General features: G+C 47.7%; 1 protein-coding gene across 2 annotated transcripts in view; it reads left to right on the plus strand.

The window, feature by feature from the left end:
* Positions 1–26,787, plus strand: part of TRDMT1 (tRNA aspartic acid methyltransferase 1) — a 33,189-nt gene that overhangs the window by 5,271 nt on the left and 1,131 nt on the right. The window contains exons 2-10 of one of the 2 annotated variants that reach the window (XM_054389967.1): positions 228–337; positions 2,604–2,680; positions 4,075–4,146; positions 8,515–8,580; positions 10,466–10,535; positions 11,558–11,641; positions 12,109–12,479; positions 18,282–18,339; positions 19,399–19,528. In XM_054389967.1, coding sequence (XP_054245942.1) covers positions 228–337; positions 2,604–2,680; positions 4,075–4,146; positions 8,515–8,580; positions 10,466–10,535; positions 11,558–11,641; positions 12,109–12,479; positions 18,282–18,339; positions 19,399–19,528 — 1,038 coding nt within the window. The remainder of the gene's footprint in view (positions 1–227; positions 338–2,603; positions 2,681–4,074; positions 4,147–8,514; positions 8,581–10,465; positions 10,536–11,557; positions 11,642–12,108; positions 12,480–18,281; positions 18,340–19,398; positions 19,529–26,787) is intronic. The other variant, XM_054389969.1, reaches the window with a different exon arrangement.

Here is a 26,787-nt window from a genome sequence, read left to right on the forward strand (position 1 = left end):
CTTCGCAGGGTTGTGGTGTGTTGGGAGTTGGTGTGACTGGATCTCCAGCTGAGGAAGTGTGCAGCTGGCTTCTGTGTTGAGGCAAGTGCTGGTTATTTGTCCCATGAAGTTATAAAGGCAGCAGAGCACAGCTTGTCAGTTCCCTTCCTTTGAAGTGTAGCTGTAGCACAACTGAACAAGAGCAGTAAGGAGAAGCTGCAGCTTTCAGATTCTTTTTTTAATTTTAGAAAGCTGCAGGTGGGCAGAAGTTGTTGCTGCTGTTGATGTCAACACTCTTGCTAATGAGGTCTACAAGCACAACTTCCCTGGCACACCACTGTGGGCAAAGACAATTGAGGTGAGTAATGACCTGTCTTTTTCACTCCAGTCTGGCATGTATAGTAGTGAGTTGTCTTCACTTTCCTTACTAGTAACATGAGAAACGAAAAGACTCCGTTTCTGTGTTATAAATACAGCAGCTGGACAGTAACTTTGGTTTCTTGTGCTACAATTCCTTTTTGAAGTCAGAGGGATACTCGCAGATACAGCCTTTGCCTGCAAGCCTTGACTGCTGCGTCAAGGAAGGTTGCATGAATGTGAAGAAGAATGTTTACCACCCATAAAGGAATGACAAAAATGGTATTTTTAGATTAAAAAAATCTTTTCATGTATTTGAAATAATAGGAATTACTTGGAGGCAAAGCCTTCATTTTGCAGTTAGATTTAGCTCAGAAAAGCACAAGAAAATACCTTGGCTGGGGCAGCCTGGCAGTGTTCTGTGGGTTCAGCATTTCACCCGTTTTAGGAATTCTGTCCCTTTTCCCAGTTATTTGAAGACCTGGGTAAAACTGGGTTCTGTTCTAGCAATGGAAGGGCAGAGCAAGCACGTCATGTTGCCTGCAATTATTTACAAATAACTATAGGCTCTTAATCTTCTTTTACTGTCATGTTGTAAAACTGTAAAAGAGACTGGATTAGTTTGAAGCTGTCAGCCTGAGTAAGGCTGAAGCAGGGGACTGAAGGTTAAGTGCTTATGCAGCACTCAGTAGTGAGCAGCCCCAGGGCAGTGTGCAGTTTTATGTGGACAAGAACAAGCACACTTGCCTGCCTCCTCGCAGCAAAGGAGAACAGGTTGCAGGCAGTCAGATCTGCTTTAAGTATACTGGCAAAGCCCAGCAGCTTTGCTCTGGTTTCTGTGGGTGCTTAGATTGCATTTGCTCTGTAGATATCCCTCAAAATCTGTAAGGCAGTGATTTCTCTGTCCAGCTCATGATCCTTTGCTGTTGGCTCCTTAATATGTTGTCTTTCTAGTGTTGGTTAAAATTTAGTCTAGAGGAACTTCTACTTGTGTCATTAGTTCATGCCACAGACCCAACTCCTTTCTCTCTGAACAGAAATACTTGTGCAGAGTGGAGCTTTCAGCTATAGAATATCTCTGAGAGGGATTTTATTGGGTGGAAACAGGAATGAAGCAAACTTCACAGGACCCTAGAATCCTAGAACGGCTCAGGTTGGAAGGGACCTCAGAGATCATGTACTCCAACCCCCTGCACTGGGCAGGGACACCTCTCAGCTAAACTTTGGTGCTCAAGGCCTTGAACAGCTCCAGAGAGGAGGCATTCACAAACTGCTTGGGCAACCTATTACAGAGTCTTACCACCCTCCTACTGAAGAACTTCCTGAGCTCCAGTCTAAGCCTGCTCTGCTTCAGCTTCAAACTATTCCCCCTTGTCCTGTCTCTGGACATCCATTTATAGTGAGCTCCTAACAGTTATACCCCAGGGTGGGGCCCTGTAAGAATGATCATGCATCACTTCAGCTACTTAGCTGTTCAGATGTTCTGTCTGTTGAGAATAACCAGTAATTTGGCACTTGGTTGGAATACTTAAATGCTGGGTTTGATGTACAAAGGCTTCATATCTGAATAATGATACTGCATTTGGAGGAGAGTTGGGGAGAAATAACTAGTCAGTGTTTTGATGTGAAAGACCCACTCTATACCTCTTCTGAAAGCATGAGCAGACAGAATCACAGAGAACATCTGAATATTTCCTGACATCCAGCCTGAGCCTCCCCTGGGGCAGCTTGGAACCATTTCCTCTGCTCCTGTTGCTTGCCACTAAGGAGCAGAGGCTGCCCTCTGCTCACTGCAACCTCCCTTCAGGGAGCTGTAGAGAGCAATGAGGTCTCCCTCAGCCTCCTCTTCTCCAGCCTCAACACCCCCAGCTTCCTCAGCCCCTCCTCTAGCCCAGGGGCTCCAGGCCCTTCTCCAGCCTCACTGCCCTGCTCTGCACAGGCTCCAGCCCCTCAATGTCCTTCCTGCAGTGAGGGCCCAGAGCTGAACACAGCACTCCAGCTGTGGCCTCCTCAGTGCTGAGCACAGGGGAATGATCACCTCCAGCTGATGGGTAGATGCTGCCATGGTTGGTGGTTTTCATTCTTCTGTAGAGGAATCACTGCATGTCTACACTGTCTGGTTTGCCAAGGCAGAGAGCCTACAATCATTAGGTCCAGTGGGAGGTGGTGTTTTGCTAGGTAGCTGAGCTGGAAGATGACTTGAGGATTTCATGAGGTTTGCAACACTCAATGTTCTTTTATTTATTTATTTATTTTTCCTTATTCAGAGCATAACACTGCAGGAATTTGATAGATTATCTTTTGACATGGTGTTGATGAGTCCTCCCTGTCAGCCATTTACAAGGTAGGTATAGCACATGTTGGGGGAAAGTGCAGACGCCCCAGTGTGGACTGATGAAGGAGAGATGTTTCAAGAGTTTCTCTGGTGCTTCATCTGTGCACCTTTCTCTTCCTAAACACCAATATTGCAGCTCTGTTCATGGTGATGTTTGCTGAAGTGGAAGAAGTGCAGCAGTTTGGATCTCAAGTATTGATCATATTTTGTGTGATATGTGGTTTAATTCAGTTTAATTTTGGTAAGCTGCTTACAGCACTGATTTGCACACTGCTCCTCTAACAGTGACAGTCACAGGTGGTGCTGTTTAGGGGGGCTACCTTTCCCTTTAGGGAAAGGTCTAATCTTTTCCTGGAGCACCTCTAGAAGGAGAGCTGGGATTTCTCACCTCTGCCTAAGAGCATAACCTGGTTTCATTTGGACTTCACACAAGGCACATGCACACCAGGAGTTTGTTCGGAGGAGTAGTTCTAGTTTAACCAAGACTAGGACAGTGATAGCTTTGAAATTGTTTTGTGAATGATCCAGAAAAATCCCTTGCTGATTAGGAGCTGAACTCACTAAGGTGTCATTTGTCAGACTGGTTCCAAGTGCATGGCATGTGACAGCAGTGCCCATGCAGGGAAGATCTTAGGAAGCAGCAGCTTCTTGGAAAAGTCTGTTGATGGTAATGAAATGGCTTTGTGTGATAGAGTATCAGTGAGTGCTCAGAGATTAGAGAGATACACATCCAAAGTGTTGCTGAGCTATGAAAACATATTTGTACAAACCTCTGGTGAATATTGAAATCATCTCTTCAAAAAAGTCTATTCTTTGTAGTAAAACAATGAGAAGAAGCATCTGTGTCTGTGTAATGAGTTCAGAGGCACACTAAAGCTCTTCTAGCAAGGCTTTGTTCTTCCTCTAAGAGCCAGTGCAAGTGTAAGCTAAGGGAACACAGGCCTGCAATCATAATCTTCTGTTACCACTTCTAGAACCTGCAGGAGCTGTCCAGTTTCATGTCACAGAGTTATTCACTCTCAATCTTGCAAAATGGCTTCAATTGCTAGAAATAATTTAATACATGCCCTGTGACATAATGAGGTGTTCCCAGGAACCAGGTGGGGCTTATTCTTTCAGAGCCAAGGGGTACAAGACCAGAATGCCAAACACATTGCAGGTGGGGGAGTGGATTTCATTGCTGAATGCTTCAGGTTAAAACTCACTGCAAGCTGATGGCTTCTAGGGGCAGACTTTAATTCCTTAGAGCATTTCTTAGAATGCTGCCTCATGCCTGTACACAGTGCTCTTGCAGAATCCCTTGTTGAAGCTCAAAGCAGAAGTGTCAGCAGTGAGTAGAACAGTGTAAGGCAAATGTCAGACTGATGGCAGTGATGTGCAGCTGTGTGTTTCTTCTTTCCTAGGACTGGCCTGCAAGGGGATGTCTCTGACCCACGGACAAAGAGCTTTCTCTATATGCTTCATGTTCTCCCAAGGTACAAATGGACCTGGCAGTTACAGACGTGGTTTAGTGTTTACCCTTCAGTGCCAGGTTAAAGGTTGGACTGGATGAACTTGAAGACCTCTTCCAACCAGATGTGTTCTGTGATTCCGAACCAGCCTTCCAGTACCTGAAGGGAGCTACAGAAAAGCAGGGGAGGGACTTTCCTAAGGGCTCGTAGTGCTAGAATGGGGAGCAATTGCTTTGAGCTGGAAGAGGGCAGACTGAGACTGGAGATTAGGAAGAAATTCTGTCCAGTGAGGGTGGGGAGACACTGGAACAGGTTGCCCAGGGAGGTTGTGGCTGCTCCCTCCCTGGAGGTGCTCAAACCCAAGCTGGATGAGGCCTTGAGCAACCTGGGCTGGTGGGAGGTGTCCCTGCCCATGTCAGGGGGTTGGAACTGAATGATCTTTGAGGTCCCTTCCAACTCAAAGCATTCAGTGGTTCTGCTGCAGTTGTTATGCCTGTTGGAACGAAGCAGGATACAAGACATCTGTAATGTTTTACAGGGGCAGTGCTGTGTTGTGTTGTATTACTTGTTTGTTTCACATGATTCTGTGCATGTAACTTACAAATACTTGTACTTTACTAATGCCTTTATCATCTTCTAGTTACTCTCTGTGCTTTTATTGCTTGGTTTTCTTTTTCTTGTGTGTCAGTTTCAACTGTCAGGAATGACAAAAGATGAGGTTCGTTCTTTTCAGTTCAACATCAGGCTTGCACTGACATCCTGCAGGAGCAGGTGATATCATCATGGAACCATGAACGTTTTTTGAAATAGAAGCTTAGTAAGAAAGCTTTGCTTCAGCAGTTAGTCACCATTTGAATAGGTAACCTGTGAAAGTTTGATTAAATGTGCTATTGACTGCACCGCAGGATGCACCTTCTGGCCCCTTCCAGCCTTTCTTCTAGTGTCTGGTTTGTGGTTTTGGTTGTGCTCCAACCTCCTGTTTTGAGTGGTGATTCTAAAGAATTCCACTAGCACTGCATTGTCTGCAGAGCTCTGGTCTGTGCATTGAGCTGCCATTTTTGCCTGTTCAGCCCCAGTTCTTAATAAAATAGCTCTCATTCTTTATATTATTTGTGCCTTAAGTTTTGAGACAGTAAATCCAAACATAGCAAGAGGGTGTTGACCTAAATCGTCCTTACTGACAGCATTAAAAATCAGCTCCAAGTAATGTCTATAGTCCTTGTTGGGGAGAGGTGCATAGCACTGTCAGAACACTTCTGGGGAAGCAGAGCAAGCAGCTGCTCAGGGAGATGGTCCAGCAGAACTGCTTCTGGAGTGAGATGTCCCTTGGGCACCAGCTGGCATGAGTCTTGAGAATTTGCATCAGTTACAGTCCTCTGGACACCATTCCTGGCAGTCCTGCTGCTGCTGGGCACTGGACAGCTGTTTTCTCTGTGTTCCTCCCTTGGTTAATCTTGCTTTTGGAACTGGAGAAGGATGAAGGAAGGTTTGTCTCTTCCCTTCTACAGATAGGGGAACTAGTGCCAGCAGCAGCCTTTCTTTCAAACTGCAGTTAACACTGGGAGAAAAGAGTCTTCATTCTGCTTCTAAAAGCGACCTTTTGGCAACCAGCAGCATATCATGGGACTGTCTCTTTGTCCTTGCCAGCAGCAGACAGGGCACACAGACAGGCTGACTCCTGGCTGAGATCAGCTAAGAAATCTCTGGCAGAGAGCACAAACCAGAACACCATACAGTAAGTTAGACATTAGGTCAAAAGAAAGATGATTATCACTGCCCTGCTCCTACCAGAGACACAAAAATGGGGAAGTACCATGGGTTTGCAAAGGACAAGAAGTGTGACTGACTCAGGCCTCCAGACAGACCTTTCAGAGTGATGAATCAGAAGCCACAGATGGTGTGTATGCTAATTGGTCAGAATGCTAGGGCCTGCCTTATCCCAAAGGGAAACCTGACCTCAGGATTCCTTTCTGTTAAACACAGTCAAGAGGTTGGCTGCTTTTGGGACACTTGTGAATTAACACAGAACTGTTGCTTCCTGCTTGCTGTGGGCTTTAGCTGGATAAAGGGCAGAAGCTTTTCTTTCTCAAAACCAAAGCTCTGGACACTGTGGGATGTATGTTTTTCATCATGACGATGCAAAGGAGCTGGGCTTGGCTGTGGCACTTTATCTCAGCACCCCAGGAGACCCTGCTGCTGGCCCTTATCTCCCTTGGGCAGGTTGTCTGTAATGGGTTCAAGATGGTGGCTTCTGCAGAGTCTCTCAGTTCTAATGGATTTATGTTTTACTGAGATAGTGTTTGTGTAGTTTTTGGATGTCACACATTTGCCAGACTGAGTATGAGTATTTCAGGCCAAAAAAGGGAAATTCTTAATATAGGAATTGTCACTTTGCATTCTAAATTGGTGCGGCATGTGTTCAGTTTATGGAAAGTACAGAATCATTTCTCACTCCTGGCTGTCCATGTTCAGCCTTTTGTAATGAAAGAATAGAATAGAATAGAATAGAATAGAATAGAATAGAATAGAATAGAATAGAATAGAATAGAATAGAATAGAATAGAATAGAATAGAATAGAATAGAATAGAATAGAATAGAATAGAATAGAATAGAATAGAATAGAATAGAATAGAATAGAATCAAGAAGGTTGGAAGAGATCTCAAGGATCATCGAGTCCAACCTGTCACCCTACACCTCATGCCTATCTAAACCATGGCACCAAGTGCCACGTCCAATCCCCTCTTGAACACCTCCAGGGATGGTGACTCCACCACCTCCCTGGGCAGCACATTCCAATGGCCAACCACTCTCTCTGTGAAGAACTTTCTCCTCACCTCCAGCCTAAACCTCCCCTGGCGCAGCTTGAGACTGTGTCCTCTTGTTCTGGTGCTGGTTGTCTGGGAGAAGAGACCAAACCCCTCCTGGCTACAACCTCCCTTCAGGTAGTTGTAGACAGCAATGAGGTCTCCCCTGAGCCTTCTCTTCTCCAGGCTAAACAGTCCCAGCTCCCTCAGCCTCTCCTCATAGGGCTTGTGCTCAAGGCCTCTCACCAGCCTCGTTGCCCTTCTCTGGACATGCTCCAGCAATTCAACATCTTTCCTAAACTGAGGGGCCCAGAACTGGACACAGAAATGAGGCTCAAAGATAGCCTGAAAAGACAAATACTAGAGATATGGAAAGGGCAGTTTCAAGAAGACTGGCAGAGCTACATCAGAGGCCTGTCAGCCCAGCCCTGTGAGGAAGGGCTTAGGGCTGGGTTTTTTCAGCCTTCAGAAGAGAAGGCTCAGGGGAGACCTTATTGCCATGGGCCAGTATATAAAGGGTGGCTGCCAGGAGGATGGAGACTCCCTTTGCACAAGGGGTCCCATGGAACAGACAAGGGCTGATGGTGGCAAGTTACTGCTGGGGAGGTTCCCTTTGGACTGCAGGAGAAAATGTTTCCCCATGAAAACAGTCAGACACTGGATTCATCTCCCCAGGGCAGCAGTGACCCTACATTGGTCAGTTTTAAGACTCAGCTTGCCAGGGTGCTGGGCCAGCTCATTTCAACTGCACCATCACCTGGAAAGGTTGGAGAAGATGAGCTTTGGGGTCTCTTGCAACCTGGTATTCTGTAAGACCTGGAAAATCCTTGGAGCACCCAGCCAGCAAAGTCTGACCCACCTGGTCCTAGCACTGCCTGTGGAGCCCAAGCCATGCCTCGGGAAATGCAGTGCCAGAGCATCACAGTGCTCCTGTGACAGAGGTGTTTGAAAGGTTGATTTCTGCCCAGTGCCCTTTGTCCAGTGATTGCCTGTCCTATGAGCTGCTGTCCTGTGTGAGCCCTTGCACTGCAGGCTGCACTCTGCCTTCAGTACTGTACAAACAAGTTTCATGAGAGAGGATGGTGATGTCGGGTGGGTAAACACGCCAACAGATACAGTCTCCTTTCCTCTGCAGGGGATTGAGTTGTTTGGGGTTTTTTTCATCTCTGTTTTTAGTATTTCGAAATTGGATGTAGCATCTTGTACATTTTCCAGCTTCTTGTGAAATGCTTTAGGTATTTAATTTAGAGATTCACAGAACGGGTTGGGTTGGAAGGGACCTTAAAGTTCATCCAGTTTCAACCCCCTGCCATGGGCAGGGACACCTCCCACCAGCCCAGGTTGCTCAAGGTCTCATCCAGCCTGGCCTTGAACACCACCAGGGAGGGACATCCCCAGCCTCCCTGAGCAACCTGTTCCAGTGTCTCCCCACCCTCACTGGAAAGAATTTCTTTCTCATCCCTAGTCTCAATCTGTCTTCCTCAAGCTTCAGTCCATTGGCCTTTGTACTGTTCTTGTAGCTGAACTCTAATGTAGTTGCATCTTGTTACTCTGATTTGTTGTTTTAACTTTTTTTTCCTTTGTAGGCTCCAGAAGCTTCCAACATACCTACTTCTAGAAAATGTTAAAGGATTTGAATCCTCTTCTGCAAGGTAAACTCTAATTTATGCAGGGTTAATAAAGGACATACTCTACAGAAGGGGAGGGCAGGAGTTTTATTTCCTAGATCTGAAGTTAGGGACAGGGTTAAAAATGGTGTTTAAGAATGGAAATCTTAGGCTGTGAAAGGAACTTGCTAAGTAACTTTTTATTTTTCTAAGCAGATAAAATATGCTCTAGCAGGTTGACTCCACTGATTTAATTTGATGGTCCTGTGGCCTTACAAAGGGTTTAGCACCTGAGAGCTCTTGGAGTTATGTCCATGACAGGAGCTCTTGGTATCTTGTGCTAAGATCACAGAGCAGCAGAGGGGCTTTCTTCACTACCTCTGTTAATAGTAGATCATCACTGCTTCAAATGCTTTGAAGACACCATGTGAAGACTGTGCATTATCTTTGTCTGGGGTCTGGAGGAGGATGGCTGTCCATGAGAGTACCTGGGAGCAGCAGAGACATTCATCTGGTGTGGCAAAGCAGGGGACAGGGGCTTGTGGTCTTCCTTCTCATTGCTTGCTGGAATAGAGCAGGATAGAAACACAGAATGTTTTGGCTTGGGAGGGACCTTAAAGGTCATCCAGTTCCAACCCCCTGCTGTGGCCAGGGACACCTCCTACCAGACCAGGTTGCTCAAGGCCCCATCCAACCTGACTTTTAACACCTCCAGGCTTGAAACTTCCACAACTTCTTTGGGCAACCTGTTCCAGTGGCTCACCACACTCATGGGGATGAGTTTCCTCCTAATGTCTCATCTAAATCCAGCTTCTTCCAGTTTGAAGCTATTGCCTCTGGTCCTGTCACCACAAGTCTTTGTCAAAAGTCTCTCCTCAGCTTGCCTGTACTCCCTGTCAGGTACTGGAAGGCTACTCTAAGGTCACCCAAAGCCTTCTCTTCTCCAGGCTAAACAGCCCCAACTCTTTCAGCCTGTCCCCATAGGGGTGGTTCTCCATCCCTCTGATCATCTTTGTGGCCTTCTCTGGAGCTGCTCTAACACTTTCATGTCCTTCTCGTGTTGGGGGCTCCAGGGCTGGACACAGGACTCCAGGACCTTTCCATTGCATTCCTTAAAGCACCAAGAAAGCCCCATATCATGCCTCTTCCTGCACATGGCCCTGGGAGATGTGCCTAACAGTGTCACTGGAAGTGCAGGCACTGCTGTAGACCCTGTGATTCCCTGGGCTGTGTCTTGCTGCCAGGGCTTGGGAGGAGCTGTAGTTCAGCACACACCCCAGCCAGGGTGCTTGCTTCCTGCTGGGACACTTGGGCTGCAGTGTCCCAGCAGGACAGGTCACAGCTCCTGCTTTGGGTATAGTTCCAACTGTGTGGAGCAGAAAAGCCAAGGCTGTTCAAAACAATTCCCATGTCAGTGACCTTCCAGTGGTATGGGGTACAGCCGTGCCTCCCTGCTGCTGCCAGAGCCACCAACTGTCACCAGCCCTTGTGTCAGCCTTTTGTGAGGCTTAGTTGATGCCATGGCTGTGAACAGAGGGAAGTAGGCAGCTGTTTGTAGTGGTTTAATCTCTTCTTTTATAACTCACAATAAAGAGAATGTCTTACCCCCTGGTTGCTCTCCTCGTTGACATCCTCTTTGCTCTCCTGGAGCTGGATGGGTTTTGCAGGGATGCTTGCAACAAAGCAGGTGTGAGGTGCTGGCAGCGTGCAGTGGCCATTCTGGCTGCCCTGACACTTTAGCTTTGGATCTGCTGTCCCCATGGTCAGACATGGAGGGCTCTGCATCTGTCATTCTCTGTGCAGTCCTTTCTCTGACTGTGCTGAGTGGCAGTATGTCAGGTGCTGCATTTCTTGTGGTTTTATTCAGGGTAAAAAAGGCCTCAGGTCTGTATGAAGGCAGTGATTGCTTCTTTGTCCCTTTCACTGCCAGAAAGGAGCTCTTACAAACACTGGAAACCTGTGAATTTGAATACCAAGAATTTCTCTTGTCTCCAACCTGTGTGAGTATTAAAACTCTTTACCTAACTGCACTGAGCCCAAGTACACTGAAAATCACAGACTGATGGAATGGTTTGGGCTGGAAGAGGCATTAAGGATCATCTCATTATCTCCTGTATCAGATACAATTGTCCCCTACCTTGTTGTAAGACTCAGCTTCCCAGGGTGCTGGGCCAGCTCATTTACTACACCATCAGCTGGAAAGATTGGGCCAGGTGATTCTTGGGGTTCCTTCCAGCCTGGCATTCTGGGATTCTGGGATCCTGTGAAAAGAGTCATGCCCAGAGCTGAAGGTGCTCTGTAGAATGAGAAAGCCTTCTGGCATGGCTTCTGATTGCTCACCAGGAAACTGCTGTTACTGTTCAGAGCCTAGTCCCATATTGTTCTGCCACCCTCTGATGCTTGTTAAGGAGGCAGGGGTTTGCACCCTCGGGGCAGGAGGGTAGTTTTCCCTGCAGGAGCCCCAGTGCTTGAGAAGTGCTGACGCCTGTGGATTTCCCAGCACAGAAAATGTGACTCTGCCGTTTGTGGGGGGAGGGGCCTTGTTTGCAAGTTGCCCTGGCAACTGAAGGGTTGGAGGCATTGCACAAGACTGAATGGAAGGAGTGAAGGGCTGTAGATGACTGAGAGCAGCTGACAGAGGGGAGTTTGCAAACCTCATGTGGTGCATTTCTTTTTTTCTTTGCTAGGTGTCTTAATTCCTTATTCAAAAGGGAAGGAGATGTCGTTTTGCTTTTTTTTCTAATAGAAGACAGGTTTTCCCTATCCCAAGAAGCCATGATGAGTGCCAGTTTTCTTCTTCCCTCCCACAAAAATTTGTTTGCATTGCTGCTCACTGGCAGAGAAAGTGACAGCTGTGAGGTGCAGAGAACAAACTGCCTGCTGGTTTCCTTGGGAGCACCTGGGCATGGATGCATGTGGCTTGGTGCTGTTGCTGTATGTGATGGCAGACAAGCTGTGCCAGGGGCTGTAGGCCACCTTCCCTCCCTGATGACATGCCCTGAGTCTGTGGTCTTACTTACAGCTCGGCATTCCCAACTCCAGGCTGCGGTATTTCCTGCTGGCACGGCGGCACCAGGACCCCTTTCGCTTTTGGGCTCCTGGTCAGGTGAGTCTGGCAGAGAGCACTGGAATCTGCCTTGTTCCACAGAGACTGGGTGCTGCATCTTGAGCTGAGTTGTGTGTGCTGCTGGATGGAGAGAGGTAGAAGTGATACCAGCAGGAAAGCTGAAGGTTTTCAGCCTGGGTAGTGAGCTTTCTAAGCACTGAACTGCATGCCAGTGGCTTAGGCATCCTCAAACACTTGTGGGCCAGAGTGGGCTAGAGAACACTGCATTCTGCTACCTTTCCCACACCCTTGGGAAGGTCCTTTTGCAAAGGCAGTTATTCCTGATACCATTGCTAGGAGGTCAGCAGAACTTGGTGCTAACGTGTTTTGAGATCTCCATGACAATAACTCTGAGTGTTACTTGCTCTACTCTGAGCATCTCTGAAGGAGTTCTCACTGTAGAGTCTGCTGTCGAGGCCCTTATCAAATGGCAGTTCTTTTACTTTTTAATCACATTTTGGTTCTAGATTTTGACAAGATTCCCAGATCAGGATCTAGAAGACTTCCTCAAAGACAAAGCTGCCAGCAAAGAGGGTGAAGTTAGTTCTTCCTTGTCTCCTGAAGAGAAGAGTCTGGGTTCAAACGCTGGTCTGGATGGCAACAGCAAGAGCAGTTTACTGAAAGGGCCTTTTCTTTTTAAGCTTGAAACAGCAGAAGAAATGGAAAGAAAGCAGAGTCAGGACACTGATCCTTCTATTCAAATGCTAGAAGATTTCCTGGAAGAGGAGAATGAAGAGCAAAGTCAGTATTTCTTACCACCAAAGTCCCTACTGCGCTATGCTTCCCTGATGGACATTGTTAAACCCAGCTGCCGGAGATCCACTTGCTTCACCAAAGGGTAAGCTGCAGAGTCGGGCCCTCAAATGTTCAGTGTGCTCTTCCTTGTGTCCTGGGAAAACCAGGAGAGCCATTTCATCAGAAAAGGCACAGGCCCCTGAAAAACATCTGCTGCTATACTGTGCTTCCTGGCCTAGCAGGAGAGGCTGGCTGGCAGCACACTGTGTTCCTGCTTCTGTCCCAGAAGACAGTGCCATTGACTGCTGACCTTCATAGACACTTCATCCCCCCTGCAGAAGCATGGCTGCAGCAGGCACTGTGGCACTGATTCATTAATGAATTGGTTTGTATTGCTCACTGAAGTGACAGGGGCATGCATGACAGATTTGTTGCTCATTACAGCTGTCTCCACTGTACATTTTATTGATCTTGAGTTTTCAGCTGTATAGGTCAGAATAGCTGTGGGTTGGTCATATGTCATCAACCCAGCATGGTGGTTGTGTTTCAAATCATATCTGATGGAGCAGAACATCTCTGCTGTCCTGTCTAGCAGCTTCCTGATTTGTACCTGTTATGGTCGAGGGGAGGAATAGTTATTAATTACCCTCACAACAATAAATAATAAACGATATGGCAAACGGGTATTAGTAAGAATAGTAACCCTTTATTATTTGTTAAAAGGATGGTTGTACGGTTGGAAGATATATTTATAATGGAATTATGCAGTCTTAGGGCAAGTATAAACTATTCTATGCAAATTAGGAGGCAACAACTTGGAAAGAGAAAGTCCCTGAGAGCAGGTAGCACTCAGTTACAGCGAAAGGAGGCTCGGTAAGAACCGTTACACCCAAAGGGCAGTGAATGAGTTTCACCCACACGGGGATGCTGCTGCTGCTGCTGCATGAGCTCTGGGGCGCTCTCGTAAGGCAGGAAAGGTTTACCGCGTGGTCCCAGGCTGGTCTGGCTTCGGCGGCAGGCGGGCAGTTAACGATGCTCTTGGCGACGAGTGCTTGCATGGTTCCTGGGGAAACTGAGGTACGGCACGAGGCTGGTGGCAAGGGGAAGCAGACTAAGGTGGCTCTGGCTTCTAGGCTTCTGGCTTCTCTGGCTTGCATGTGTATGGCTCCTGGCTTTATCCCAGGGTCTGGACTGGGCACTCGAGGCAGGGCAGGGCAACTCGGGGTGGCAAGGCTTGAAGCAAGGCAAGGCTTCAGCAAGCTTGAGCAAGGCAAGGCAAGGCTGACTACCTAGTCACTTGTATATATACAAAATGCCAGAGGTCAGTTGGTCCAACGGGGCACTGAAGCTAACCTGTAGCTGCCCAATGGGAAGGCCTTCTGCCAGGCTATAGCCATAAAAGGCAGAAACAAAGACCTTGTATCTGGGGGAGCAGTGGTCAGCTTATGTGCTCTCACCCAGGTAAACAACTTGTTTACCAGACAGGCAGAGTCCTGTCCCCTTTGTTCCTTTTCCCACGTTGCCCTGTCTTTCTGCAGAAGGAGGGGAGAGAAAGGGAACCTGTCTAGACATCCCAAGGTCTGTCTGGGTTTGTGCTGTGCCATGTCATGGCCCTACCGTAACAGTACCTTGCTATTATCAGTTTGGCTGCTGGAGGTTGTGAAGTGTTCAGACACCACACAGGCAGCCAGAGAGGAGCTTTGCCACTCGGTACCTTTGCTTTGGAAGGCACAAGCTCAGGCCTGGAAGACTGTGTTCAATATCAGTGAGTTATTCAAATTACAGTGGGGGCTTTTTGAATTCTCAGAATGTTTCTGCAAAGGGACACGTAACAAAGGCCTGGAGTGACAGGATGAGGGGCAGTGGCTTCAAACTGGAAGAAGCTGGATTGAGATTAGACATTAGGAGGAATTTTTTCCCCCTGAGTGTGGTGAGACACTGGAACAGGTTGTGGAGAGGTTGTGGAGGCTCCAAGGCTGACAATGTTGACAACCAGGTTGAATGAGGCCTTGAGCAACCTGGGCTAGCAAGTGGTGTCCCTGGACATGACAGGCAGTTGGAACTGGGTGATCTTTAAGGTCCCCTTCCAGCCCTTACTCTTTTGGGTTATGGTGGATTCAGAATCTTTTAGGATCTGTTTCTTAGTGTAGGCAAATAAAAACCTTGGGCCAGAATGATCTCTTGCATTCTTCATGTATGTCTTAAGTGTCACCAAAAATAAACTGGCCACTAGTGTTTGCACTAGAACATGTCTTGGTGGTTTGTGGTTGTTTTGCAACAGCATCCTGGCCTGAAATCAGGAATGGTGTGGCCAGTAGCACCAGGGAAGTGATTGTCTCGCTGTACTCAGCACTGGTGAGACCACACCTTGAGTACTGGGTTCACGTTTGGGCCATTCAGTCAAGGAGGAGATTGAGGGACTGGAGCATGTCCGCAGAAGGGCATCAGAGCTAGGGAAGGGTCTGGAGAACAGGGCTGGGGAGGAGCAGCTGAGGGACCTGGGGGTGTTCAGCCTGGAGAACAGGCTAAAAGGAGGCTGCAGTGAGGTGGGGGTTGGTCTCTCCAGTATTAGGTAATAGAAGGAGAGGAACTGGCCTGAAATTGTACCAGAGGAGGGTTAGGTTGGAGATGAGGAAAAATATCTTTGCTACAAGAGTGGTCAGGGACTGGCACAGGCTGCACAGGGTGATGGTGGAGTCCCCATCCCTGGAAGTATTCAAGAAACCTGTGGCCATGGCACCTGGGGAAGTGGTTTGTTGGCCATGGTGAGGTTGGCTTGCTGGTTGGACTGGATGATCTTAGAGGGCTTTTCCAGCCAGCACAACTCTCTGTTTCTATGCTAATTTACAGCTCCTTGTTAAGAGAAGGATTATAATTGCAGTTTAGGCTTCATCCAGGTCACTTTCTGAGGCCAGGGGAAGATGCTGCTGTCTCTGTTCTAGGAGTTCTGGGTTTGTATTCCTGTGAAGTGTGAGATGTAGGAAGGAGGAGGAGCAGAACAACCTCCCAAGCAGTACAGAGTCCCTCTGCTGAGATGCCAGTCTGGTGCCTGTCTTAGTAGTCATACTGGTTACCAGCTTGGAGACTGCAAGAAGGATTTCCCTCAGCTCTGACTGCTCTTCAGATATTTCCAGCAAGGTTTGAGTGATGAGGCTAATCCAGGTATGTCTTCTCCAGCCCTTGCTAATTCTGGGACCTCTAACACCAGTATTGCAGCAGGGCTCTTTGCCTTTCTGCCTGTCTTCTGAGAGGTTTTGGTGGAGCATAGGGCAAAATGTAATGGCCTGTGATGAGCAGGACACTGAGCAGCTGATCCTGTGTTCCCTCCTGACCTTGGACTCACAGGAAGATGGTTGCTGAGCTCCTTGAGACTGCCAGCAGCATGGTTCCTCTTAGGAGGATGTCTGTAGTGACTGAAGCTGTAAGAAGTTGTACACTGTGAAGAACAGAGCAAGCTCCTGTAGGTGCAGTCATCCTGCTTGTAACCTCCTCAAGCTGTTGAGAAGAGAAGCCAAACCTTCTGAAACTGTAACATGAGCTGCAGAAGCTCTCTCCAGCATTGTGCAAATAACCTTCTTGTTAGTCATAGAACATATGGTACCCAGAAATAATATATTATGTCCAAGACATAAAAAGGTTTTCTTGAAAGCTTACAGAATTAAAGAGGAAGGGTGAGGAACCTTTAGTCAGATAAAAATCGAGGATTTGTGATTTCTTAAGCCACCTTCTTTCATTATAACTGGGAATGAAATGTCACAAAATCAATGGATCATTTTTTTTCCTGTGACAGAAATTACCATCTTTGATTATGTTCTCAGGCAGAAAGGTTCATTTCCCTGTAGTCAGCAGCTGCAATGCTAATTAATAGCAATCCAGCTCACACTGGCCATCTGCCCACAGCTGTCCTAAAGTACCAACACGCTCTCTCCCCAGCCCCCCCAAACCAGCTGGAGGATTTTCTGTGTGAGGAGTACTGTACTCTAGTGGCAGTTACCTAGACTGGGGTATTTTATGCAGCATGGATTCCACCAGCAGATTCTTTCCCCCAGTACAGCTCGCAAACACCATTTTGACATGTCTCCTGGTGTATTTCTTTTGCCACAGTTGTATCCAGCTGCATAGGATCAGCTGCTCTGTGAGATGGGAAGGCTCTCAGTGCTGTATTGCACTGTTGAACTTCTTGCATTCCCAGGATGCAGTTTGCAGCACAGCTCCATTCCACATGCTTTAATCTACCTCTGTTGAGTGCCTTTTGTTCTGATCCTAAAGCAGCCCTCCAAGCCCTTCACGTTCAAGTGAGTCCTGCTCTTGCTGATCCTGGCAGAAAGACTCTGAAGCTGAAGACGCAGCCCTGCAGGCTGAGCTGTGCTGTGTCTGTGCTGGAAGGAGACCATTCCTTCAGTCACTGTAGAAGGCTTGGCATGCAGAGCAGAAGACCTTCATCACTGTCTCTAGAGATGTGCAGGCAGAAGGAGAGGATTGTGTCTGGTGAGGGTTGATGCAGAGCACAGCCCTGCACTGCGGGATTCCTCCAGAGCTTGTCTTCTCTGCAGAAGCCATCTGCTGCTTTGACTCAGACTCTTGCTACCCAGAACATTCAAACACTGCCATGGCTCCACCAGCAGAGCATATTTCTGAGAGCCCATGATGGTATTGAAATGATAACCTGGGAGAGACTGCAGAGCAGCCTCCTTGTGCAGACAGCCACAGAGCATTCCCAAGAGCCAGCACATGGTTTCAGAGTCAAAGATTGCTTACTGCTTAGTTGGGAGTTATTTGTTTTCTTTATTTGGTTCTTCTTCCTCTTCCTTCTACTGCTCTGATGTCAGAAGGGACCTCCAGAGATCATCCAGTCCAACCCCCGTGCCAGAGCAGGATCACCTAGGGCAAGTCACACAGGAACACATCCAAGTGGGTTTTGGAAGTCTCCAGAGAAGGAGACTCCACAACCTCTCTGGGTAGCCTGCTTCAGGTCTCCAGCACCCTCACACCAAAGAACTTTCTCCTCATGCTGAGGTTGAACCTCCTGGGTTCCAGCTTGTCCCTGTTGTTCCTTGTCTTGTCACTGGGCACCACTGAGCAGAGCCTGGCCCCTTCATCTTGACCCCCACCCCTCAGATATTGATAGACATTGATCAGATCCCCTCTCAGCCTTCTCTTCTCCAGACTAAACAGCCCCAGGGCTCTCAGTCTCTTTTGACAGCAGAGATGTTCCTATCCCTTCATCATCCTTGTGGCCTCCTTTAGTCTCTTTCCAGCAGGTTCCTGTCTGTCATGAATATGGGAGCCCAAAACTGGACAGAATATTGCAGGTGTGGTCTCACGAAGGCAGAGTAGAGGGGCAGGAGAACCTCCCTAGACCTGCTAGACATAGTTTTCTTGATGCACCTGGCCATCCCCCATGCCTTGCCTCTGTGGAAAGTCCACCATCACCAAAAGTTAAACCTGACTGAGCCACTTTGTCCTTACCCATTGGTGTGAAGGCTGGAGGCTCACTCTGATGGTCCTCCTTTGAGTATGGAGAGCTAATTCGAGTCTCTGGGACCATCTGGCCTTTATCACACTCTGCCTGAATGTAGGATTGCTTTGTGCAGTGGAGATGGCCTGTTCTGAGGATGCCATGCTTGAACTCCTTGCTCTTGCACGGCTTTCTGGTGGTCTTGGGTAAGGCAGCAGTGTGATAAACCCTCGAGCCTTGGCTGCAGACTCACCACCAGCGAACATCTCCAGAGGCTCCTGCACTCCCGGGGTCAGCACTGTCGTCAACAAGGCCTTTTGCTTTCTCTGTCCAGGAGACTGCTTGTTGAGCAAAAGAACACAAGTCCCCTCCACACTCCTTTGCAGCTGTCAGGGTTGCAGGGTGTGGCACAGTCATTAACTGCAGCTTGCTGTTGTTGTTGCTCAGGTATGGACACTACGTGGAGGGGACAGGCTCAGTGCTGCAGACAGCAGTGGATGTGCAGGTAAGGGTCTGTACAATAACACAGAGGAGTGATTGGTTTTGAAACTTGGGGGTGGGGGGGAACTGTTTTCTGCTTTGTTATTCTGAAATTTACACAAAACACCCTTGTTTTGGTGGCAGTTGAGCTTCCAGTCTATTTACTTTGTGTTCCTAAACAGCAGTTTATTTAAATCAAAACCATCTGTGTGCCTCTCTCTGGGGAGAGTCTGAGCTGCTGCTTCTGCATCATCTGCAGTGTCATGCAGAAGGTTCCCAAGGCTGAGAGAGCAGTCAGAAGGACTCATTCTGTGGGTAACCTACAGTGCAGATTTGTGAAGCAGGGGCAGTTTGCTGTACAGAGCTGATCCACAAATCCTGTCAAATATCTAACATGTTTGAATTCCAAAGCCAGGATTTACCTGGGAAGGGACAGTATTTTGCAAAGCTCTGCTGTGGATACTGAGAGCCCCACAAAGTGGTGTTCTGGTGCTGGGGAAAGTAAAAATGCAGCAATGAAGCATCATTCAGAGGTGATTTACGCAGCTCCTCTTCTGCACTTCTGTGCAGCTCACCAATGTTCTCTGGCATCTCTGAGCATGAGAAAAATGCAGTTTATAATTCCAGGTAATCTCAAAGCAAACAAATTCAACCAAATGCACCCACAGACCTGAATTCCTGTGGATGTGCTGCTGTGGACTTACACTAGGTAACTACCCTGTGACTAATAAGTGCTTATAGTCCTTTAAGTGCCTCATCCATATTGGTATAGCTTGTACCTCAAGGAAGCAAGAATAAGTCTACACCACCTCCTGGAAAGCTTGGACCAGGTGATCCTTGAGTTCCTTCCAACCTGGCATTCTGGGATTCTATGAAAAGGCCTCATGGCAACACTGATTTCTGTCCTGCAGATCTGTTTGTTGAGACACTGGCTGCAAGAGTACAACCTCAGTCATGCTTCCCAGCAGAACAGGCTCTTGGCTTTGATACTGACATAAGCAAAGAAATGTTCTGGTAGGAAGTGTGAAGTTGAAGCTGTGTAGGCTGCACCAGTGATATGTGTTGGTTTGGATATTTTTCATAGCTTGAATCAGTGTTTAAACACATTGAGGAGTTGCCAGAAGAGGAGAAGCTTATGAAGTTGTCAACGCTAAAGCTGAGGTACTTCACCCCAAGAGAAATAGCAAATCTTCATGGATTCCCCCTGGAATTTGGTATGTGCTCCAAAATACTCCTTTCTAATCATTCTTCAGAACTGCCAGTCTGTTCTTTTTACTGGGGACGAAAATCCATGCTTCTTGGTTTGCAGTTCAGTTTGGACCTCTCAGTTCTCATGAGGGATTCTTGTTATTTGTCTGATGCTGAAGTCCCCTGAATTCCCACTAGTTTTTTTCATAAGAGCCAGCTCCTGTGGTTAGGTTATCTCTATGAGCTAAGGAGAAGGCCTTTGCATGAGAAATGTTTCTTTACTGAGTGGTTGTGAAGGGATACTTTTGCTTGAAGTTGAAGCTATTTACTTAGCATGACTCACAGCCATGGTAAGTCAACATCTCCTGCCAGTTTAGGAGGTCTGTTAATGGTCCTTGGTGTTTGAGCTGCTTGCAGTCTCTCTTCCACACATTTGTAGCTGCTGACAGAGATGGGATTTCAGAAGATACAGATGCTTCTTTCTTCAGGAGTGATCAAACTCTTCAGTCCGTGATCCCTTAAGTCATGTCTGTGTTCTAGAAAAGGCAGTGCCAACCCTTGGTCAGGTACTACCTTCTGTGGAGAAGGAGGCAGCCAAGGAACAAGACTCAGCAACACCAGTAGCTGGGACATGGGTCAACCAGAGTTAAGGCTGAAGGCATTCACCAGTTCCCCTTGTGAAGAGAGAGGCAAAAGTGTGGCTGTTACAGAAGTGTGGCCCGCTGAGGAGCTTGGCCTGCTGCCATCACAGCACTTGATTATCCCTCAGTGCACAAGCACCATTGGGCTTGAGTAGTTTGTTACACTGTTCCTGGATGTCCTCAGTGGCTTAGAGTTCTGAGGAGTGCTGATGGCTTTCATATATTCCTTTCTTGTGCAGTTTTCATTGCTTTTCTCATTTACAGTTACATTCAACATTTCTGCATTCACAGAAAGTTACCAAGGTTGAAAAGCCAAACATCAGAGCTGCCAGCACTAAGCTTAGGTGTTTGAGTGCCTGCAGCAGCATTCTGAGCTGCATGCCAACATGCAGGGGTTCTTCATAGGGTCTGGGTTGGAGGGGACCTTAAAGCTCATCCAGTTCCAACCCCCTGCTATAGGCACAGACACCTCCCACCAGCCCAGGTTGCTCAAGACCTGGCCTTGAACACCTCCAGGGAGGGAATATTTTTCTTAGCACAGCTCTGTGTGGTGAATGATGCTTGTGGCCAAGACTACATCCCAGATAGTGCCAAGACATGTCCCTACATGTTCAGCTTGAACCCCCTCTTCCCTCTCCCTTCTGGAGAGGGGGGGAAAGTCTTGGTACCACCTAGTCTGGGTAAACAACCTGCCTGGGCCCGTTGTGGTAAACTTTGTGGTGGCTTTGTTTAAGGGTTATGCTCATACTACATTTGGTAAAACATCATTTCATTGGTTGATGGTTGTGGACAAAAGATGCTCACTGGACCAGTGTTTGTGTGGCAAATGTTAAATCGGGGTTGTTTGGGTAAACAAGTGCTCCGTGCTTGTACCTGTGCCTGCTCCCGTGCATGCCCGTGTTTGCCTTGCGCCCTGCGCTGCCGAAGGATCCACTTTTACCTGGGACTCGAACCGGTGTGTCCAAGTGCATCGCCATGGATCGCCACTGTTGCTGAGCGAGCAAGGGAACTATGGTAACCCGTGTGCACTGCCCATCCTGGACTGCTACAGCCCCGGAGTGGGGACATCGCTTCGGCAGGACCAGCTGCTCCCCAGTTGATCCCCGCAGATCGCGGAAAAGGTCTCCTCATCCTTGCAGAGAAGCCACTTTTGCTGTGACCTGTGACCCCAGAGACAAGGCTTTTCCCTCAGAGCGGGAAGCTCTTCTTACACAGCGCGCTCCATGAACTGAGTTGCAAAAGCCTCCGAGGCTCACTGGAAAATTCCCAGGACCTTTCCATTCTAGGAGAAGCAGCAACCACGCGGCACAGCGCCACATGGTCGGTGCCATTTTCAATTTCTTTATTACGGCACATCCATGCTACAGTTCTGGGAATACAAACGTAGTATCAAGGAAAGATCTTGCAAAGTTCTTTAGTTCGTGAGTCAGCCAAATATTTTCTTCATAGAGTTTCTGTTGTGGTTTGTGCCAAACCGCCTGTTTGTGGGCTTGCAGGTCCCCGACAAGCACTCCCCATCTCTCTCTCTACCTCTTTCTGAATTGGTTTCACTTTCTAAACTTCTAAATCCTCTCCAGCTGTTCAAAGCACCCGTATATATACATTCTGCAGAATTGATTCTTTCCAACTGAATACTAGGACCTGTAAATATCGACTGTAAATAACTTGTAATATAGCATGTAAATAAATACTTATAAAATCTCCATGCATATCTCTGCCGTTCATTTTCACTGCGAATTTACATTTCACATCAGTTATGGCACAGCATAAGGGTTATTCAATAGGTGAACATTTCTGCAGAATGGGATATGTACTGAAAAAATCTAATATAGAATGGGCCACAGAAAATTTGACAAATTTGGACCAAATCATTGAAAAACTGACCGAGTATGTGATCGAGCTATGCATTGAACCAGCAGCAATGGCCGAGGAGAGGGTTCTTGTGATCGGGTCCTGCATAACGCGAGCACAAGACAAATTTTTATAGCATTAGAGGAAAAGATTAAAAAAAACAATTTGGTGGAAAGAGACTTAGTCGGAGGCACAAAACCAGAAACTCCATGATTCATTAACACTGCAAATTAAAGAAAGCAGCACCGCTATTAAAGCATTAGCAGAATCACATACAGACTCTGTTTCAACCTTCCCGGGACTTCCTGACCGTTTAGTTCCGATGATGTTCACATCTGGCATCTGGAGCCAGATCCCCTGTACCTTCTTTTTATGAGCTACCCTCACAGCAACCGCACAAACAGGACTTAAAAGTAGCGAACTCTACTGCAGTGTGAGACCTCGGACTGACAGTCTCCCTGGAGCAGACGAGCCTCCAAATGCGAATGGTGAATTTGAATGCACCCGCTCAGCCCAGCACGTCAGCAGTACCCATGTGAATTGAATCTGCCTGTCAGCAGTGCTCTGAAAGGCAAAGCCCAGAAAAAATCTAAAAGCTCCCAAATGGAGAAAGATCCGACCAACCAGGAGTATACAGATTACAGCTCCGAGGAAGACCTCATACAGGGCAAGCCCGTTCGGTTGCGTCCCGTTCTTAAAGAACACTACATGGATAGCCACCATGGCCGAGGGACAACAACCACCTATACTCACCCGTACAGCGGAACAAAGCTACGTGAGCTGCAAGACACATTTGCACGCACACCGGATGAGATGGTAACAGACTTTTTGTATCACGTTATGGAATTGGGCAGGGATAACAATTATTTTGAATTGCAGTGAAGCAAAAGGTTGCTCATGGGGCCATGCAGTATTTTTGGGTATGGGTCCAGAAGAAAACCACTTGTTAACTTCCTGAATTGCCCACTGGGCTGGAAGTTTAGACTTTATAGACAGAGGCAAACCAAGAGAGATATTTGTGGTTATGAGTTCGGCTGAACTCACTGCTGTGATTAAAAGGTTAGCATGCGTTCAAGCAATATACGATCACAGAGCGCATCCTTCCCCATTGGACGCCCCGGTAGACCCCGTATGACTCAAACTTCTGATCCGTGGGCTACCAGCAGGTTTCAAAAATGTATGTGATGCCAAGAAAGAGGAAATTGAATGAGCGATCAAGATGAACCGTACCTCTACCGGTCCCCAAGTACACCATCCAACTTGGGAGGAGCTTTTAATGACACTATCCCTGAAAGACCGAGATTTGGGCTACTCCAGTCATATGCTAACGCCAAGGCCTTCCAGTGAGAAACAACACACTGGATCTAAAGGCAACCATGCGGTGGCACCGCAGGGGAAGAAGGAGGAAGTGCACCATACCAAGGCCTCTCCGCCTCTCCTGCCACGGCTCCTCCGAGCCCACGCAGCAGCCTGGAGTTAAAGAGTACTCACTCTGGGAGTCCCAGAGGGAGAAATTCCTGCCAACAGAGAGATAAGCTGCGTGTTTTTAAACGCTCCATCTCACCAAGAGAGAAGTGGTACCGAATAGCACTGTCTTTGAATATACCTGAATGTGTCCTAGAGCCAATGCCAACATGGCTAGTGAAGGAAATGGTATTACACATACAGAATAAATCTGGCAGCTGGAAATGGGACAAGTACTGCAAGAGCAGCCACAGCAAAAGGGAAGGTAAAGCCTGTAGCAACAGTCCTAAAACAACTTCTCCCAGCAAGGAAGTTAACTCCTTCACACCGTTAAAGTCCAAATAATTCAAAAAATTAGATACAGCGGTGATTGATCCAGGCCTCACTTATCGCTTCATTAATGCCTGCCAATGGTCTGATGATCCAGAACCTTTCATTTTGATTCCCACTGGACCTACTCAAACTGCTGTGAAATTCCTAATTGACTCAGTGGCACAAATCAGTGTTTTGAATGTGCAACTAGCCAAATGCTTGAGGATCCTACCATCCTGGAAAAGGATAAAAATATAGGGTGTTACAGGAATGCCTCACATTTGCCATCTAGCTAAAACAAGACTGTGGCTTCCTGGTGATAAGTGGAGTACCTTGCCCTGAGTCCTTACCCAGAAAACATCCTAGGATTCGGTGTTTTGGCTGGTAAGCGATGGTATCTCCCTAATGGTACACTGTGGTGTTTTGGCTCTTACGGAATGGGAGCAGGAGGAACCAAAACTGCTCAGACAGGCACCTTACAAGCCGCTCCACCCTTGCCCACATCAAGCATCACATGCGTTGCACAATACCCACTACCAGCAGCAGCCAGACAAGGCATTACTGAAGTGATCGCAGACCTGGAAAAAAGACAAATCATCACCAGAACCCACTCAGCTTTTACAACTCTCCTGTTTGGCCAGTGGCTGACGGATGCTGGAGACTCACCATCAACTATAGGAAGCTCAACAGCAATACACCCCCTCTCACAGCCACAGTCCTGAGCCTGACAGCAATTGTGACAGCGATCCAAGCTGCATCACACACGTGGATGGCTTCATTGGACATCAAGAACATGATTCCTTTGCGTGAGGAGGACAAACCTCAGTTCACTTTCGCATGGCAAGGTTCCCAATTCACTTTTAATCGTCTCCCACAGGGGTACAAACACTCAGGCATTATCGCACACAAATCCTTAGCAGCGTTGCTAAACACTATTGAGATCCCAAAGGATGTAAGTGTCTACCAGTACATAGATGACATCTTTGTCAGGGGAAATGACAAAGATAAGGTGGGCTCGGTAGCTGCAGCCATCTGCGAACTGTTAACCCACAACGGGTTACAAGTTCCACGAGCCAAATGTCAAGGCCCAAGCTGAGAGATCAAATTTCTCAAGTCCTGGTGGGTAGCAGGGGCAATATCGGTACCAGAGGATGCTCTGGAAGTTATTGAGAAGGGCCAAATCCCTAGCAACAAAAGGGCGCTTCAACGGCTCTTGGGTACCTTGGGTTACTGGAGAAAGCACATTCCAGGCTTCTCAGTAGTTGCTCGTCCCCTTTATGACTTGCTTAGAAAGCACAGAATCTAGGACTGGACCCCAAGGCACAGTGAAAGCCTAAATGTCTTGAAAGACGAATTAAAGGCTTATCAGAAACTGGGCCCTCTACACCCACAAGATCCCTTAAGGGCAGAATGGGGCTTTTCTGAACATGCCTCCTATTGTGGGATTTTCCAAAAGGCACCCAAAAGCCCTGGCAGAGCCCTTTTATTCTCTTCAACAGCATTTAAAGATGCTGAAAGGAGGTACTCTGAATGGGAAAAGGGATTGCTGTCCCTGACCCGAGCTGTCAGAGACAGAGAAGCTTCGCATTACACGGGATATGGTAGTGCAAGGCCCCTTCTCTCTGCTCAAAACAATCCTCAAAGGAATGCCTCCACCCGAGGGAATCGCCCAGAAAGCCACCGTGAGAAAGTGGTATGCTTATCTGGAAGGGATTGCACAGCTTATGCCTCTCAGAGAAGGACCCACAAAGCGCAGCTGCATGAGATAGATGCTGCAGCTCCGTGAGATAAATGCCACAGCTCCGTGAGATAGATGCCTCAGCTCCGTGAAATAGATGCTGCAGCACTCCATGAAATAGATGCTGCAGCTATGTGTCTTGGCTTCTGCTGTGGGTCTTGCAGCAACAGCACTGAACAGGATGAAAGCCGCCTTCACCTGCTGCCTGCTTGCAGGAGGCTCCTGTCAGGCTGACTCTGCCATTCTTCCCACATGTATGCCAGCCCAGTGGGAAGCCAGCAGAGTGTGGCAGCACCACAGAACCATCAGTGACACAGCCTCAGTGGCAGGGTGAGAGGCTCTGAACAGCCTACCAAGCTGTTCAGTCTGCCCTTTGATGTTGGCTGCTCTTGAGCTGAGAAGGTAGAAGGTGCAAGATAACATTACAAGGCTTGGGATAAAGGACACGGTAAGCCCTGAAAATAAATTCATGTTTTCAGTTGCCAAGAGGGGGGAGGAATAACTGAACTGTTTAGATGAGCTTTTTGGGCAGTAAGTGCATGTCTCTGTGTGTGCACATTTATCTTTGTGTCCTCTTCAAAATGTGTATTCAGTGATTCCATGTGGAAACTTCAGCTAAGGAGGTGTGGGGGGGAGTGGAAGTGATTGTTCCAAGGAGAGAAGAGTGGTTGCCCAAATGTGAGTGCTGGGAAGCTGAGCAGAGCGGATGGAGCTGGCTCAAGATGTGTTTACCAAAGCAGTCCACATCTGAGGCATTAATATCTGGCAGAGAAAGATGGAACATCTCCTCCCAGGCACCTCCTCCTCAGCTTTCCACCCTTGGCTCAACAACTGTCCAACCATGTTTTGTCCTGAGTGGTCCCTGAAGAGGATTTTTCTGGCATGCCCCTTGGTCTCACTGCCTGCACACACTGTGCTTGTGTGCAGCAGAGCTCAGCTGCCTCTGCTGACCTGGGGCTCTGGTTAGGAATGAGCAACTTTCAGAGGCTTAGCAAATGGGTTTTGGTGGTTGAATCACCACCACTGCTGTTCATCTTTCACTCAGGCTGAATCAGAGCAGCTGGCTGCTGGCAACCTCATGCTCAGAAGCTTGATCACCTTTGTGTGCTCAATGGACAACACAACCCTTTCACATACCTGGAAAGGTATCCCAGCTCTGGAGACCCTAACACAGGAACATGGAGCTGTTAGAGGTCCAGAGGAGGCCACAGAGATGATCAGAGAGCTGGAGAATCTCCAGGTTCTCCAGACTGAGTTGGGGCTGTTCAGCCTGGAGAAG

The sequence above is a fragment of the Indicator indicator genome, chromosome 20, assembly GCF_027791375.1.
Source record: "Indicator indicator isolate 239-I01 chromosome 20, UM_Iind_1.1, whole genome shotgun sequence".
Classification (NCBI taxonomy): Eukaryota; Metazoa; Chordata; class Aves; order Piciformes; family Indicatoridae; genus Indicator; species Indicator indicator.